This window comes from Babylonia areolata, chromosome 5 (genome assembly GCF_041734735.1).
Source record: "Babylonia areolata isolate BAREFJ2019XMU chromosome 5, ASM4173473v1, whole genome shotgun sequence".
In the NCBI taxonomy this organism is placed as follows: Eukaryota; Metazoa; Mollusca; class Gastropoda; order Neogastropoda; family Buccinidae; genus Babylonia; species Babylonia areolata.
This window is the reverse complement of record NC_134880.1, coordinates 50,388,031-50,405,530: the sequence shown is the minus strand read 5'-3', so window position 1 is coordinate 50,405,530 and position 17,500 is coordinate 50,388,031. Positions and strand designations below refer to the sequence as shown.

At 45.3% G+C, this 17,500-nt stretch overlaps 1 protein-coding gene across 3 annotated transcripts in view; it reads left to right on the top strand.

The window, feature by feature from the left end:
- The window catches only part of LOC143282143 (semaphorin-1A-like), a 217,146-nt gene that overhangs the window by 98,473 nt on the left and 101,173 nt on the right, over nt 1–17,500 (top strand). For all 3 annotated transcript variants that reach the window (XM_076587683.1, XM_076587684.1, XM_076587682.1), the window contains exon 2: nt 14,485–14,581. In XM_076587683.1, the coding sequence (XP_076443798.1) occupies nt 14,485–14,581 (97 nt within the window). The remainder of the gene's footprint in view (nt 1–14,484; nt 14,582–17,500) is intronic.

The following is a 17,500-nucleotide window of genomic DNA, read 5'->3' as shown; positions in this document are numbered from 1 at the left end:
TTGTTTTTTTGTTGTTTTTTGTTTCCTTTGAAAAGATGCGTCATGCTCACAAACACGTCATTACATCGAGGTTTCCACCCCCAACCCCACCCTACCCCCTACCCCACGCCCCCCCCCCCACCCGCCACCCGCCACCCGCCTATTGATTTTGTTCTTTGTTTGTTGCACGGGCTTTTTGTAGTGCAGGCCGACAGTGAACTAAACTAAACTGCCCCGGTCTTTTTCTGTTGGCTGCGCTGATGGAGCTGGCAATAAACTTTACCTGACTGCTTGAACTTTAAAGCCCGGCCGACTGCATAGCCCCCCCCCCCCCCCCCCCCCCCCCCCTATATCGGGGGTTTTGGAGAGGGGGTGTGGGGGGGTTAGATATCTAGTGTTGTGTTGTAGGCCTTTTACTTTTTTTTTTCTTTTTTCTTTTTTTTTTATCCCAAGAGATTTTCGTTATGTAAAGAACTCTTGTTGTCGCTTTCATCGGAGAGAATCTGTCGCCACGATGCAGCCCCACTCCTTTCACAGAGGACAGACAAAGACAGAGGGGGCAGAGAAAGAAAGCTGTCTCTCTCTCTGTCTCTGTCTCTCTCTCCTCTCTTCTCTCTGCAAGCATAACTGTTTCACCATCAAAATTGAGTTGTTGTTTTTTTAAAGATTGTTGTCGTAGGTTCATTTACCTGCGCAAAAGTGCACGCTGCACACTGGACCTCGATGTATTGTCTCATTCGAAAGATTCAGCACCCACACTACCAATCCAGTCAAGGTCTAGGGGTGGCAGTGTGTGAAAGGCGGTGGGAAATTAAAAAAATCTCAATTCCGGCGTTGGATTCGAACCCGTTGGTTTAAATAATCTTTAATTATTCAATAATACACATGATTACAATGCAATGAATGACAAAAGAGCATCAACAAGCTTAAAGCTTATACTGTGCTCACAACGTTGCACTTCAATTTTATCATGACGGCTGATGAACCATATTATGACTTGTATCAAATAACATTCATAAACAGTAAGTAATGAAATAATGAAATAAAACAAATAAACAAACAGTACATAATATAGTAAAATAATGCTAATATCAATATTAACATGAGATTAAATTTATTATCACCAAAGTAAATGGCCTAATAGAAGAAAAACACGAAGAAGAAGAAGAAAATTTAGAAGAATGGAGGGTAAGGTGGTGGAGGAGGGGGAACAGAGGGGAGAGGAGAAATTCTAACAGATCATTGGCCAATCCATTCACTTTGAATATTTGGTCAGTCAAATAAATTCGAACCCGTTAACGCTCGCTTCCACGTCGATCGGGTTTCTACCACTTGGCCACGCGCTCCAACGGTTGTGGGTTCACACACACACACACAATACAGTTCAGGTTTCATTGTGTGTGTGTGTGTGTGTGTAGTGTGTATAGTACCTACACTTCCAATACTCTATTTTCGTCTTCGTCGTCGTAAACGTCTCCGGACGCTTGCGATGTAGACAGTTGGAAACGATCGAAAGAAGTGAGTGAATTTATGGGCCGTCTGCATGTCAGAGTGAAGGGGGAAGGTAGGGGGGAGAGGTGTGTGTGTGTGTGTGTGTGTGCGGGGGGTGGGGTACGAGAGTGGAAGGTCAATGGAGGAGGGGTGGGATGGGGGGGTGGAGGAGAGTATGACAAGAGGGGAGGGGGGAGGGGAGAGAGTTGAAGGTCAATGAGCAGTATACAAAATTCTTTTTTCTGGCTCCGTCTTGTCTGTCTGTCTGTCTGTCTGTCTGCCTGTCTGTGTGTGTGAGTGAGAGAAAGGTGAGCGTTCGGTGTAGTAGGGATAGTAGTGGTGGTGGAAAAAGATGTCTTTTGGGGGGAAGGGGAGAGGAGGAGTGAAAGGGAGACAGAGAGAGAGAGAGAGTGAAAGGGGGGAGAGGGGGGTAGGTGGGAATGACGTAGGTTCTGTAACCTGAGCCCCCGTTACCTTTTCTACCTTCACCCTCACACCCTTCAGTCTCCCCTCCCCCCGCCCTCTCCCCTACCCTCTCCACCAAAAAAACCCCTATCAGCGCCATGGTGTGAGTGCACATCGTCTAACGACCTGCTGGGCCCTTGCACCGAAATAGCGCAACTGCCTTAATGAGATCTCTCCTCCCCCGACCCCTCCCAGTCCCCCCCCGCCCTATCTCCCCGCCCCTTCTAAAACCTCCATTCCTCCCCCTACCCCTTCTACACCACACCCCTCCCCCCTCCCCCCCTCCACCCCTTACTGACGTAGAGTAGTCAAGTCTTTTGTTCTTCTCCCCCTCCTTCCCTCTTCTCCCTATTCTACTAAACCCCCCACCCCCACCCCTCCCCCACTCCCACCCCTATCTTCTCACTAGTGTTCTCCCCTTTCGTTATTTTATTTATTTTTTTTTCGTATACCTGTCTTCGCTTGTTGGTTGCCAACTGATGACATGCACAGCTACAACAACCACCACGAACCAGCTGTGTATATGTATGTATAAACAGAGACGTTGGGGTGGGGGGGTGGGGGGGGGGGTGGAGGAAGGATGAGGGGGGTGGGGGGAGTGTTTGGACCTGAATCAAACATTTTGAATGGTTGGGTGTTTGTGTGATGTGGGTGTGGTGTGGTGTGGTGTGATGTGGGTGTGGTGTGGTGTGGTGTGATGTGGGTGTGGTGTGATGTGGGTGTGGTGTGGTGTGGTGTGATGTGGGTGTGGTGTGGTGTGGTGTGATGTGGGTGTGGTGTGGTGTGGTGTGATGTGGGTGTGGTGTGGTGTGGTGTGATGTGGGTGTGGTGTGGTGTGGTGTGATGTGGGTGTGGTGTGGTGTGGTGTGATGTGGGTGTGGTGTGGTGTGGTGTGGTGTGATGTGGGTGTGGTGTGGTGTGGTGTGATGTGGGTGTGGTGTGGTGTGGTGTGGTGTGATGTGGGTGTGGTGTGGTGTGGTGTGGTGTGGTGTGGTGTGATGTGGGTGTGGTGTGGTGTGGTGTGGTGTGTGTGTGTGTGTGGTGTGGTGTGGTGTGATGTGGGTGTGGTGTGGTGTGGTGTGGTGTGGTGTGGTGTGATGTGGGTGTGGTGTGGTGTGGTGTGGTGTGTGTGTGGTGTGGTGTGGTGTGGTGTGGTGTGATGTGGGTGTGGTGTGGTGTGGTGTGGTGTGTGTGTGTGGGGGGCGGGGGGGGAAGGGGTGAAAGGAAAAGGAAGGTTTGTTTTGTTTGTTTGTTGTTGTTGTTGTTGTTGAGACATGGTCACCGACATTTTTTTTTTTGTGGGTTGGGGTTCTGGTGGTGTGTTGTTTTTTTATATTTGGTTTGTTTACGGGGTTTGTTGCTGTTTGTTTGTTTGTTTGTTTTTCTTTAATCGTTGCTTCGTTGTTTGTGGTTGAAGGGTGGAGGTTCCTTTAGTATGTAATAACAGTCCTTATGGGAATGCTCTTGAGCGTTCGTGTGTGTATGTGTGTGTGTGTGTGTGTCTGTGTGTTTGTCTGTCTGTCTGTCTCTCTCCGTCCCTCTTATTCAAGAATACGTACAGGCTCGCGTACATTCAATACGCAGGTTTGGCGCACGCAGCACACACACACACACACACACACACACACACACACACACACACACACACACACACACACAAACTACTGTACTACACTACAATACACCACAACCACCATCTCTCACCCTCTCTCCACCCCTTCTCTCTCTCACAGACACAGCCACACAGACACACAACAGCAACCACAACAACAACAACAACAACACAGCACACAACCTGTATTATAAAATAAAAAGAAAGAAAGAAAAAAAGTCAAAACAAACACACGAAAACAAACATCCCCTCTCCACAGTCTCCGCGATGAAAGCACTGAGCAGCAAAGGAACAGAACACAGGCAGTTGGGGGAGAGTCGCAGTATAAAAGGCTCTTTGATAGCTGAACTAGTTCTCTCTCCTAGCCTCTCTCCTAGCAGAATCTCCCCGTGCGATGCCGACAGGCCACAAACACTGGGGAACCCCAGCACCACATCAAAAAGCTCCTGTCTCCCTCCCTCCCTCCCCCCCCCCCTCCCCACACCCCACCTCCCCCTCCCTGCCACCCTGCTAACCGAGGTTGCGGGCCCTGTCTTGTATTGGGTTATATCCCTGCTCGCTGACAGTGTTCTGACCGCCGCCGCCAGACGGCAGTTTTGAGGAGACACGTGGCCGGGTCACATGACCACACCGCACGCGCGTCGTCTTCAGCCCATGGCGGGTTTGGTGGGGTGGGTCATTTTATGGGTGCAAAAGATGGTGAGGTATTATGTTTTCTGAACCTCGTGTGTGTTGGATCTAATCCGGAATGGATGCAGAATGTTGGCGGGGAATGATTGTGTGTGTGTGTGTGTGTGTCGTTGAATGCCGCCGAGAATTAACTGACTAACTGGGTCCTTTGATTAACAAATAGCAAAAGAGTGGTAACTCTCTCCATTCACAAGGTACACAACTTCAAGTCTTCCAATTCAGCTAGCACACAGTGCAAACAAAAGGTACATTGGAACAAACCCAGACACTTCCCCCCCAAAAAGGAAGCGCCGGGCTTGTCCTTATACCGATCATTTGACATGTGCACACAGCAGCAATGGCAGAATGATGGGATGTTTTAACTGGGTCCTTGTTTTGTTTCTCAGTGAGAGCCAATGAGTATAACCATATGCAGAACTGCTTGTAGTGTGGCTGAAAAATATCACACACACACACACACACACACACACACACACACACACACAGAGTAAAATCAGAGATAGGAGGAAGTTTTTCAAACAACAGATCATTTTCAAGTCAGTTCAGCACCAACAGCCGGTAGGCTTACTAAAGTTATTAAATCTCTCACTCTCTCGCTCTCTGTCTGTCTCTCTGTCTCTGTCTCTCTCTCTCTCTGTGTCTCTGTCTCTCTGTCTCTGTCTGTCTCCCCCCCCCCCCGCTCTCTCTCTCTCTCTCTCCTGGCGTTTTGCGATCGATGGTATAGCTTTCGTACATACGTGATTAATAACAGAAAGGGTAATAATTAAAAAAGAAAGGAGGAAAATGGCGGAGAGAGAGAAAAAAAAAAAAAACCGCAGACAAGACAGCACGTCTCATATCCGAGGCTCTGATGGATGTCGTCATTTTCGGGGGGCTCAAGTGTCATTTCACAGTGGGAGGCAGGTAGGCAGGCCTATGTCGCAGCGATGGTGCAGCTCATATAGATCGATTTCTGCCTACAATGGCATTAGAAGACTGAAAAGAAGAAGAAGAAGATGATGATGATGATGATGATGAAACAAAAGAAAGGAGAGAATGAGAGAAAGAAAATGAAAAGAAAAGACAGACGACAGATTCGATCGAAAGGAAAATGATAGCGGTCGTAACGGTGTGTGTGTGTGTGTGTGTGTGTGTGTGTGTGTGGTCTGTACTGCTAGCTTGTTCGTTTGGGATCTGAGTCTGGGTGTTTGTTGTCTCGCTGTTTGTCTTGTAGAAGAGTAAGACACATCCGTGAAGTATGAAGGCTTGGGAGAATGGATTAGAACGGCTTGCGTTTCACAAGTCGTGTCATACGTTAGCGGAAAAGATTCCGTTAATTAACTCGTGTTTCTTTCTTTCCTTCTTTCTTTTTCTTCCATCTTCTTTTTTCGTCTTTTCCTCTCTTCCCCCCCCCCCCCCCCCCCCCCCCCGTCTTTATTTCACTGATATTTTTCTCTTTCTTTTCTTTTTTTTTTTCACTCCCATCTCTTGCAGCTTTCGTTGTGTGCAGAAGAGGTTGGGCCGAAAAGAGAAGAATGAAAGAGAGAGAGAGAGAGAGAGAGAGAGAGATGTTGCAGTCAAGCTGTTTTAGTTGGTTTGTCGTCGTCGTCACGTGGTGTTCCGTGATCTTTTGGTAACTTGATAAGTGATGATGATAATAATAATAATGAGAAGAAGATGAAGAAGAGGAAGAAATGGGTTTTTTTTTTCTTTTGTCTAGCGCATAATCCTACAAATATTACAACTTAATGCCTTATACACACTCCACTCAGTTCATGCACAGTCACCACATGTTAACTTTCTCTCTCTCTCTCTCTCTCTCACACACACACACACACATACACACACACACACACACACACACACACACACACGCGCGCGCGCGACGAGAACCCGACATAACCGCCCACACCAGACAGTTGTGAATGTGTGCGTGTGTGTGTGTCTCTGTGGGTGTGTGTGTGGGTGTGTGTGCACAATCTGCAACCCTCTGAACCAGACAACCCTGGCCACACACAATACAACACAACACAACACAACACAAGACACACGGGAAGAAAAGAGAGGAGAGAGAAAAAAAAATGAGGTCAGGGCACGTGAAACCAGCTGTTGCACACAGCCCGTCAGCCCCTTAGCGCGGCCCGACATTGATGGGGTTTGTTGCACTGGCCTCACCCGTCCTCCCTCCTGACTGGCGTCCTGGGCCTCCTGTAGGCCCATGCTCATCGTCATCCCTGCATGGAACAGAACAATAGAATAGAATAGAATGGATCTTTAGGATGAACGTGTACCGGAGTTACGAGCAATATTGGAGGGGGTGGGAGGGGACTACATAATTTTTTTTTTTAAACATACCTGAAAATCAGATGCAGACACTAATTACAAAATCGTTGTGTTTAATTAAGAACAGAATTTCATCTAGCAGCAGTTTCAGTGGCAGTAGCAGTAGTAGTAGTTGCGACAGCAACGCCAGCACCAAGAATTTGTAACAGAAGTAGTAGTAGTAGTGGTAGTTGTTGAATTGAAGTAGTTGCTGCAGCAACAACATCGGCAATAGTAATGGCAGCAGCAGCAGTAGTATTAGTACTAGTAGCAGTAGAAGCCGTAGCCATAGCAGCCTTTGCTGCTGTTCTTGTTAACCATGTCCTTTTTTTCTTGCCACAATGTCCAGCAATAAGTAAAGTGAGTAACCCTGATAAATGTTGAAAACTTCTCCGTATGTCCAGTTGCTAAAACCAAGCATTTCTTTCTTGTTTTGCTCTAAACATGATTTTATTCTCAAAAGCAAAAGCAAAGAAATTGCGAACACGTAGAGTAGCAAGAAGCCGAAGTTTATGGTGTGCTCAGAAAAAAATACGTTCTTTCTTGTTTCTTTTGCGTTGAAAACGAGAAATGGAAGATGAGATTTACGAGAGCTGTGCAGACTTGACAAGGAAAGGGAGGGGTTGGGGGGGGGGGGGGGGGGGATAAATCGCCCTTGCTGCAATGCTGTCATCATCATCTGACGGCAGTGTCGCTGTCTACCTGTCTCAAAGCAAGAGGGGGAAGGGGAGGGGGGGGGGGGGGGGGGGGGAACCAGGGTCTGTCAAGTTGACTCATCGATGTGTGTGTTAACACACTGAGTCTATGTCTGTTATCGTCTGTGTGTGTGAGAGAGAGAGAGAGACAGAGTCGAGTGGAGCTGAGTTGGAAAAGTCAGTGAGTTGTAACTTTTTGTTCTCAAAAATAATCTCTTCGCCTCAGTCTTTTCGACGAACTTGAAAAGACTCCGCATAAACTTCCTCTTCCCTCCCTCCCCACGACCTCCCCCCCCCCCCCACCACACACACACTCTCCCCCTCCCACTTCTTCCGCCCCCCCCCCCTTCACGCTGTCTCTCTCTCCCCCACTTCCACTGTTTTCTAAGCTACCTAGACCTGTTTTGATGTTGTTACGTTGTTGTTGTATAACTTTGATATGTTATGAATGTTGCATGTTTCTTTTCCTCTTCTGTGTCTTACCCCCAGCTGTGTCCTGAAATTTAAAAAAAAAAAAAAAAAGACACTTTTTGTTAGTCCTAGAGTTGTGAATACATGTACTTTGCTCCACAACCGCCCCACCCACCCCCTTTTTTTTTTTCTTCGTCTTCTTCTTTTTCGTGTGTACCTCCACCCTCTACCCTCCTCTCCCCGAGCCTCCTTCTCCCCTCACAGCCCCCCCTTAAAAAAATATTAAAAAAAAAATAATAATAATCTCTTCACACTCCGTCAGCGTCCCATTTTAAAAGTAGAGGCAGTGTATGTCTGTCACAGTGAGGGTTCTGTCCCCTCCATTGCTCTTTTTTTTTTTTTTTTTTTTTTTTTTCCCCCCCTTTCGTTTTTTTCTTTTCTTTTTTAACCTCTGTTCACCTCTTACGTCTGTCTGTCTGTGTCAAGTCAGCAGTGGCCAACCAACCAGTCTCTTTGTTTCTCACTGCTGTTGGTTTGCTTTTCGGACTGTAGTGACTCCCCGGTCGTTTTAATCGCCACCCAGACCACCAGATACCGCTGGTTTTCTGCCTTGTCTCCACATCCCTGCAGATTTCGGGTAGAAACGGGGCAGTTTTGGGGTAGATTTCGTCGGTTGATGTGACAGGTGTTTTTTGGCGGAGTCGACGAAGGAGGAGCAGGAGGAGGAGGAGGAGGAGGAAGAAGAAGAAAGAGGAGGAGGAGGTGGAGCAGGCGAGGTGTCTTACTGCGTGGTGAACTAGGTTATGGGACGGCGCGATGTCAGCGTGTGACAGTTGTGTTGTTGAGGGGGGGGGGGGGGGGGGGAGGGGTCTGTCTATCTCTGTCTGTCTGTCTCTATCCCCCCCCCCTCTCTCTCTTTCTCTCTGTGTCCCCTTGTCCCCGAAAGTGACTGTGTATTATTATTTGTAGGACAGAGAACATGGCTTACAGGAAGGGAAGAAAAGAAAGAAAGAAAGAATGGGGTAATGGATTAGTGTGTGTGTATGTGTGTGTGTGTGCGTATGTGTGTGTTTGTGTGTGCGTGCGTGTTTGTGCGTGTGTGTGTGTGTATTTATGTGAGTGTGTGTGTGTGTGTGTGTGACAGAGAGATGACAAGAGAGAATCAATCCAGTCAACATTATCATCTCAAAAGAAATTCAAATGATAGAGCCGGTGGGATTTAGGGGGTAGAGGGAGGTGGAGAAAGAGAACACGTTTGTGCTTGCACGCATGCCTTCGTGTATATGAGAAGAGTTATGTGCTTATGAGGGACACACACACACACACACTTGAGAGTAAGTATCCCTCACATGCACATAACTCATGGGATATATATATATGTGTGTGTGTGTGTGTGAGGGGGAGGGGGAGGGAGACGTACGCGAGTGAATGAATGTGAGAAAGGAACAAAGGCTGTGTGGTTATACACGCAGTCTTTGAGAACAGCTGTTGGTTTTCATAAGTAGAACGAACAAGATTAAAAAAAAAAAAAAAAAAAAAAAAAAAAAAAAAGAAAAGAAGGACATTGCCCTGTCTTGTTTGCAGGGCAACACAGGTACCGGAAAGTATCTGGTGTTGAAAGGTGTGTTTGATTGATCTGTTGATAATGACCAGGATTAAAATCACGAATACCCTTGATTTCTTTACCGACCGTGTGTTCTCGAAACGAACGTGTTTGTGTGTATGATATATATATATATATATATATATATATAAAACACTTTTTAATCTTATCAAAATTGCATGCTGTGTTTTGTTCCAGTCTTCTTCTTCTTCTTCTTCTAACCACTCCTCCTCCTCCTCCTCCTCCAGTCTCCCCTTCTTCTTCTTCTTCTCCTTCTTCTTATGCTTCTTCTTATAATACTCCTACTACTGTTCCTCTTCTTTCGTTTCATTATTTTCTTTCTTTCTTTCCTTTCTTTCTTCCTCCCATTGTTCCCCTTTTCCTTTCTTACCCTTTTGTTTCCTTCCTTCTTCCAATTCTTTCTTCCTTTTTCTTTCTTTCTTTCTTTCTTTCTTTCTTTCTTCTTTCCTTCCTTCCTTTCTGTTCGTGCCACCCAGCATCCAAGGGAATGCATTCCCCGTCATGAAGGAATTGGGGGGGAAGGATTTAAAACTCATCAGAGCCATGTATCTCCTTTATCCTCTGGTCTTTGTCACAATCTTTTCCAATTTTGCGCAAGGAAGAAAAAAATACTGTGACTTTTTTCTTCTTTTTTTTCACGAAAAAACAACAACCACACACACACAAAAAAAACCCTGATTGCAAGCGATTGCTGACTGAACTTTTCTTTCCGTCTTTCTTGTGTTCCTCGCACCACTCTCGCCCCCCACCCACCCCTCCCCCTTCTCCGTTCATTAAAAATATTACGAACCGTGTGTGTGTGTTGTGTGTGTGTGTGTGTGTGTGTGTGTGTGTGCTGCGTGTAACGAAGAAAGAGAGAGAGGCAAGCTGTAAACATTTTAAAACCAAAACTTCACTCCGTCCGCTGCAAGCCCTTCCCTCATCCACCTACACACCCACCCACACACATTCACTCTCTCTCTCTCTCTCTCTCTCTCTCTCTCACACACACACACACACACACACACACACACACACCTGCCACCACACAGATACACACGCAAGAGTAAGTGTGCCAACATGTAGGCTAACCTTTGAAAAATTGCCAAGTTAAACTTGTGTGTAGTTGTGTGTGTGTGTGTGTGAGACTCGTGTGTGTGTGTGTGTGTGAGAGAGAGAGAGAGAGAAAGACTGTGTGTGTGTGTGTGTGTGTGTGACTCTTGTGTGTGTGTGTCACCCCTCAATAAAAAGGTCCCTTACCTGGCTACCTACCCAGAACCATTGACGATAATGGGGTGTCGTCTGGCCTGTGAGAGGACTGTATACTGTATCGTTTGCTGTTTGTCCCCGTTCTCTGTGTATGTGTGTGTGTGTGCGTGTGCGTGTGTGTGTGTGAAGGAGGGAGAGAGAGTGTATATGTGTGTGTGAGAGAGAGTGTGTGTGTGTGTGTGTGCGTGTGAAGGAGAGAGAGAGTGTGTGTGTATGTGTGTGAAGGAGAGAGAGAGAGTGTGTGTATGTGTGTGAGAAAGAGAGAGAGCGTGTATGTGTGTGTGTGTGTGTGAAGACCTGAGGACGTTTCTTTCGCCACAAACATACCAACCACTCCTTCGTTTGTGTGTGTGTGTGTGTGTGTGGCCTGATTTGTGTGTGAAGGTGATAAAGAAAAAAAAAACACCCACAGATTAAAAAGAACTGCCATGGGAGACGGGAAGGTGTGTGACAAACATACTTGTACACGTGTGTGAGCACCCATCCTTGCAGAGCGTTCGTGCGTATCAAGTTATATTTGTGCACAAATTCACAAATTATGTCTGTCTGTCTCTCGTTCTATCTGTTTGTCTCTCTCTTTCACACACACACACACACACACACACACACACACACACACACACACACACACACACACACACACGCACGCACACACACACACACACACACACGCACACACTTTCTTTCACTCTCCACTCTCTCTCTCTCTCTCAATCCTCTTCCTCTCTCTCCCTCCATCCTCTCTCTTTCTCCCTCTACCCCCTTCTTCCCCTTCTCTCTTTCGCCTCTCTCTCACCTACTCGCCATACCTTTTTTCCAACCCTCTCTCTCCCCCCTCCCCCCCCCCTCTTTCTCTCTCTCTCTTTAATACCTCAACCAGATTATCTCGCCACAGCACGGTGTAAAAGGCATGTCGATCCTTCCCCCCCCCCCCTTACTTATGATTTCGCGGGGTTGGCTGAGCTCTGAAGAAAATGAATGCCCCCCCCCCCAACCCCCACCACCACCCCATCCTCATATCTCTGTCCTTTCAGGCTGGCTTCAAGTCTTCAAGACTTTCTTTTTAACACTTTTGGGAGAAATGGAATTTTCAGCGAAAAAGGAAAATGTAAAAATGATAGGGTTGGGGGAAGGATAGGGAGCTTGGGGTGGGGGGTTGTGGGGGGGAGGCGGGGGGGGGGGCGCTGGGGGTGAGTGAGAGGGGGTTGAATGATGGAGATGGTGACAAGATAAAATGTTGGCAGTTGAAGAAAAGAGGAAAGCAACAACCAAGACCACCTGTAAAAGTAAAGGTGGTGGAGAGAGAGAGAGTGTGTGTGTGTATGTGTGTACGTGTGTGTGTGTATGTGTATACGTATGTGTGTGTGTGTACGTGTGTGTGTGTGTGTGTGTGTGTTTAGGATGTAGATCATGCTTCCATTCCTGGGTGTGTGTGTGGGATGGGGGCGGGGGAGTGGGGGGGGTGGTGGTCTGGGGGAGGGGGATGGTGGCGGGCTATTGCTGGTTGCTGCACAAACTGCCCCCCCCCCCCCCCCCCCCCCCCCCCCCGCCGCTCCCCCCCCACCACCACCTTACAGCAGGATCTGCACGTCGTTTGTCGTCCCCATCCTTCTTCATCTTCTTCTTTACTTGGCTTCTCCGTGCTTTTGTGAGCCTTTTGAAGCCACGCTGTAGACTTGGTGGAATGAAGGAGTCGGCGTTAAGTTGGAATGGCTGCGCCAAGCACTGCTCTTGTGCTGGTGTATAACATGCGTTCCTCTCTGTCTCTCGCTGTCTGTGTCTGTCCCTCTCACTGCCTGTCTGTCTGTCTGTCTGTCTCTCTCTGTCTGTCTCCCTGCCTCTCTCTCTGTTTCTGTCTCTCTCTCTCTCTCTCTCTCTCTCTCTCCCTGCCCCCCCCCCCTCTCTCTCTCTGTCTTTCTCTCTCTGTCTCTCTCTCTCTCTCCCTGCCCCCCCTCCCTCTGTCTCTCTCTCAGTCTCTCCGTCTCCCTGCACCCCCCCCCCTCTCTCTCTCTCTCTCTCTGTCTCTGTGTCTCCGTGGCTCTTTCTGTGTCTCTCTTAATCTGTCTCTCTCTCTCTGTCTCCCGTTCTCTCCTTGCTAATAATGTATAATAATTAAAGAAGAAAAAAAAAAGGCTTTCGAGAAAGCCTTCAGGTGTTCTTCGTGAGAAGCGAAAGGTTTGGACGTTATGGAAACTAGACGTTGTCATCATTTGAATGGTGTAATAACAAGATTACTGGGTCCTGCATGTGGGGGAGGTGGGGGTGTGTGTGTGTGTGGTTTTTGTTGTTTTTTGTTTGCTTGTTTGTTTTTTTTCTTTTCAATATCCGGGGTAACCTCCCTTTCGTTCACTCCGTACCTCCCTCCTTCCTCCTCCTCCCCCCCCCTACCGCCACCCTCCTGTATCTGTCCACCCGCCATTCCCTCTTCCTCTTCTCTTCAGTTCTAGCGTGGAGATTTCCTGGGCTTGTTTAGAATAAATGGTCCTTCGGGTGTGTTTTTTTTTTTGTGGGTTTTTTTGTTTTGTTTTTTTAACACTCTAAACAGGTTTAAACAGCAGAGGTTTGAGGTTGCCTATTCCTTTCTGTCTGAGGGAAAGTTAGATAGAAAACCCCCATTATTCCACTACTCTATTGACTTTAAAAAAAATTTTGTTTTCGTACATCCATGACTAATTCGGAAGATTTGTTGTGAAATTCATTAAATAGTTATTAGATGTTATTTCCGTAAAACAACTTGTTTTGCTTTTTTGTTTGTTTGTTGTTGTTTCTTCTTCTTGTTGTTGTTCGTGGGTTTTTTTGTTGTTGTTTTTTTTGTTGGTTTGTGTGTGTGTGTGTGTGTGTGTGTGTGTGTGTGTGTTGGCGCGTGCGTTCGCATTGAAACGTTTTTTTAAACTTCTGACTCACAATGCAAAGTTGCGTTTGTTTGTAGTTGTGGTAAATTAACATGTTAATTAGAAGCACTGCTGTGTGCTAGCCTTCCTTGTAACCTGTACAAATACCACATGGACAACCGTTGGGGAGGGAGAGGGGGTGGGGGCTGACAGGGTGGGAGGGATGGGTGGTGGTGGTGCTGCTGGTTGTGTACATAGTGTGATTTGAACTAACCTACAGCCGACATGCCTGTGACTAAATGGACATGAGATTGACAAAGATAATGATACTACTACTAACGATATGATAATAATATAATGGACATGTGTATAGCGCGTTTATCCAGATATAGTGCTCAACTGACACCGTTTTAAAAGTTACCAGAGTAATAGTAATAATGATAATCATCATGATGATAATAATAACAATGATACAAGAAGTGTCGTAGAATTGACGTGACTTGTCATGTTGATTTCCTCTTTTGCTTCAGTGACCAAGACAAAGACCTAACCAGCTGTTGTGTGTGTGTGTGTATGTGTACTCTAGAGGCGAGTAGTAAATGTTTGTTTTATCGAAATTTCAAAAGTGGATTTGGTAGAGAAAAATATATAAATCAAATGCCTGATAATTATGTTATCAGCTTCTTCAGATTTGGAAGTAGTAATCATAAGCTGGAAATAGAAACAGGGAGACACAAAGGCATACCACGAGAGTTACGGTTTTGTAAGGTTTGTAACATGTCTGTGATTGGTGATGAGTTTCATTTTATAATGGAATGTCCCAATTATGATCAGTTACGAAGTAGATATGTTCCTAAAAAAAATATTTGTCTCCAAAATCGGTTTTTAATTTTTGTAATATGCTCAAAGGAGGCACAAAAAAAGGTCATTTTAGCTGTAAGTAAGATGATTAGATTTGCAAATGTTGCCTAGTTATACTTTTGGAGTTAAAAAGACATTTGTGTTTTCTCAACTTTTATGTGACATTGTTGTGTATTTGGAAATGTTTGTTCTGGGCACGAAAAGATTATTTTGCAGTAATCCTCCATACTCCAATAGGTGTGAAAGGATAATTAAAACTTGAAACTTGTGTTGCAGAGGACGGCTCTGTGAGGAGGTTCAAAGACAAGGATCCCAAGAAGGGTGACTTCAGACTGTTGCTGGCGGAGGACGACAGCATGCTGGTGGCAGCAAGGTAAGACACGTGGTTGTGGTGCTATCACAGGCCTGGCCTGTCTGGCGAGGGTTCACTGTGAAGTTTATGCATGGGAGAGAGAGAGAGAGAGAGAGAGAGAGAGAGAGAGAGAGAATTAAGTCATTTTTATACGAGGAAGGCCGTATATATGTAGATGTTCACGTTTTACCAGTGGGCAAGGCCTACTTACATGCTCCGTCAGTTGGTCACGGCTCATTTAAAGCACTAGAGACTACACACACACGTACGTTTTGTTGGCGTGCGGAACTTCAACTCTCTTGTCCTTCTGTCGCTGGTAATGAATTCACTCCCCTACCTCCACACCCCTTAAAAAAAAAAACCACCCTTCTCTGTCAACCTACACCGTTGATAATTTGTCCTTCCTTTCCTTCTAACTATCCCCCTTCACCTCTCTCTTTGTCTGTCTGTCTGTGTCTCTCTATCTCTCTCTGTCTGTTTGTCTGTCTCTCTCTCTCTAACTGTGTCACTCTCTGTCTCTGTCTCTCTCTCTGTGCCTCTCTCTCTCTCTCTCTCTGCCTCTGTGTGTGTGTCTCTCTGTTTCTCTGTCTCTGTGTGTGTGTGTGTGTGTGTGTGTGTGTGTGTGTGTGTGTGTGTGACCGTTAGTAATTCGTTCTTCCTTTTGTTTCTCTACCCCCCCCCCCCCCCCCCTACCTTTCCCCTTCCCTCCCGTCACACATGTCTTCATAATTGGATGATTTTTTTTTTCTACAGTAGAATACTGTACGATTCGACACAGTTCGGTAAAAATGGAATGTGCTACAAAGCGTAACGCACTGCAGTTCAGTTAAATAGAACACGGTACAAGGATGAAACAATCTTTCACACATAACTACAATCACACGTGTAGTAATCCTTCACACACAACTGCAGTCACACGTGTAGTAATCCTTCACACATAACTACAATCACACGTGTAGTACTCCTTCACACATAACTACAGTCACACGTGTAGTACTCCTTCACATATAACTACAGTCACAAAAGTAGTAATCCTTCACACATAACTACAATCACACGTGTAGTACTCCTTCACACATAACTACAGTCACACGTGTAGTAATCCTTCACACATAACTACAGTCACACGTGTAGTAATCCTTCACACATAACTACAATCACACGTGTAGTAATCCTTCACACATAACTACAGTCACACGTGTAGTAGTCCTTCACACATAACTGCAATCACACGTGTAGTAATCCTTCACACATAACTACAGTCACACGTGTAGTAGTCCTTCACACATAACTGCAATCACACATGTAGTAATCCTTCACACATAACTACAGTCACACGTGTAGTAATCCTTCACACACAACTACAGTCACACGTGTAGTAATCCTTCACACATAACTACAGTCACATGTGTAGTAATCCTTCACACATAACTGCAATCACACATGTAGTAATCCTTCACACACAACTACAATCACACGTGTAGTAATCATTCACACATAACTACAGTCACACGTGTAGTAATCCTTCACACACAACTACAATCACACGTGTAGTAATCCTTCACACATAACTACAGTCACACATGTAGTAATCCTTCACACACAACTACAATCACACGTGTAGTAATCCTTCACACATAACTGCAGTCACACGTGTAGTAATCCTTCGCACATAACTACAATCACACGTGTAGTAATCCTTCACACATAACTGCAGTCACACGTGTAGTAGTCCTTCACACATAACTGCAGTCACACGTGTAGTAATCCTTCACACACAACTACAATCACACGTGTAGTAATCCTTCACACATAACTACAGTCACACGTGTAGTAATCCTTCACACATTACAATCACACAGTTGGTGGGATGTTCTGGTAATGCAGGGCAAGGAGTCAGTTTATTTCTCGTGCCCACAGGGAGCATCAAAACAACTGAGTTTACACACATGTAACTTGTACATACACCATGATATTACAAACATAAAGAGTGATCTCATCACTTAAACAATCAAAAAACAGCCCAGCCGAACAAACAAGCATCATGCATCATTCTTGTCCGTTTGCAATGAAGTCTATCAGAAATGAATACGTACAGATGATAGATTTCAGTTTTAACAACTTTTTATATAGTTCAAAGGAATAGATTTCAGTTTAAACTTCCTTCCTCAGAGAACAGCAAGCGGTGTCTTATTGAAAAAAAAAGTGTGCGCGATTTCTGTGGTGTTTAGGTAAACATTTTGTCTGATGCTGTCAAAAAAAAAAAAACAACCAACAAAGCAAAACCAAATGATAACAAGACTCACTTGTGATACACTTCCAAGCTTTTTATGTATTGAGTATAATTTCAAAATGTATGTTTAAGATGAGAAAGATCAGTTTAAAGCAAATTAAGTCCCCTAACATTAATTACAGAGTAATTTCCCTTCTTTTTTTTACTATCTGCACCAAAACGTTTGCAAAATAAATAAAACTTCCATGCTTAGCAAAAGAAGTTCCTGTTTGAACAGAAAATGATAATAATGACTGCTCTTGTTGGTTCAGAACATCAGATCAAAGAGCCAAGTTTAGAGAATACAAAAAATATAATAAATATAACAGTAAATGCAGTTTGCATATAATTAGGCTTCATTTAAAAATTAAAAAAATTTTTGTGCACATCCCAGAGGTGCAATATTGTTTTAAACAAGATGACTGGAAAGAACTGAATTTTTCCTATTTTTATGCCTAATTTGGTGTCAACTGACAAAGTATTTGCAGAGAAAATGTCAATGTTAAAGTTTACCACGGACACACACACACACACACACACACACACACACACACACACACAGAGAGAGAGAGACAACCGAACACCGGGTTAAAACATAGACTCACTTTGTTTACACAAGTGAGTCAAAAAATAACAACAACCCTGATCTATAAAAAAAAAAAAATACA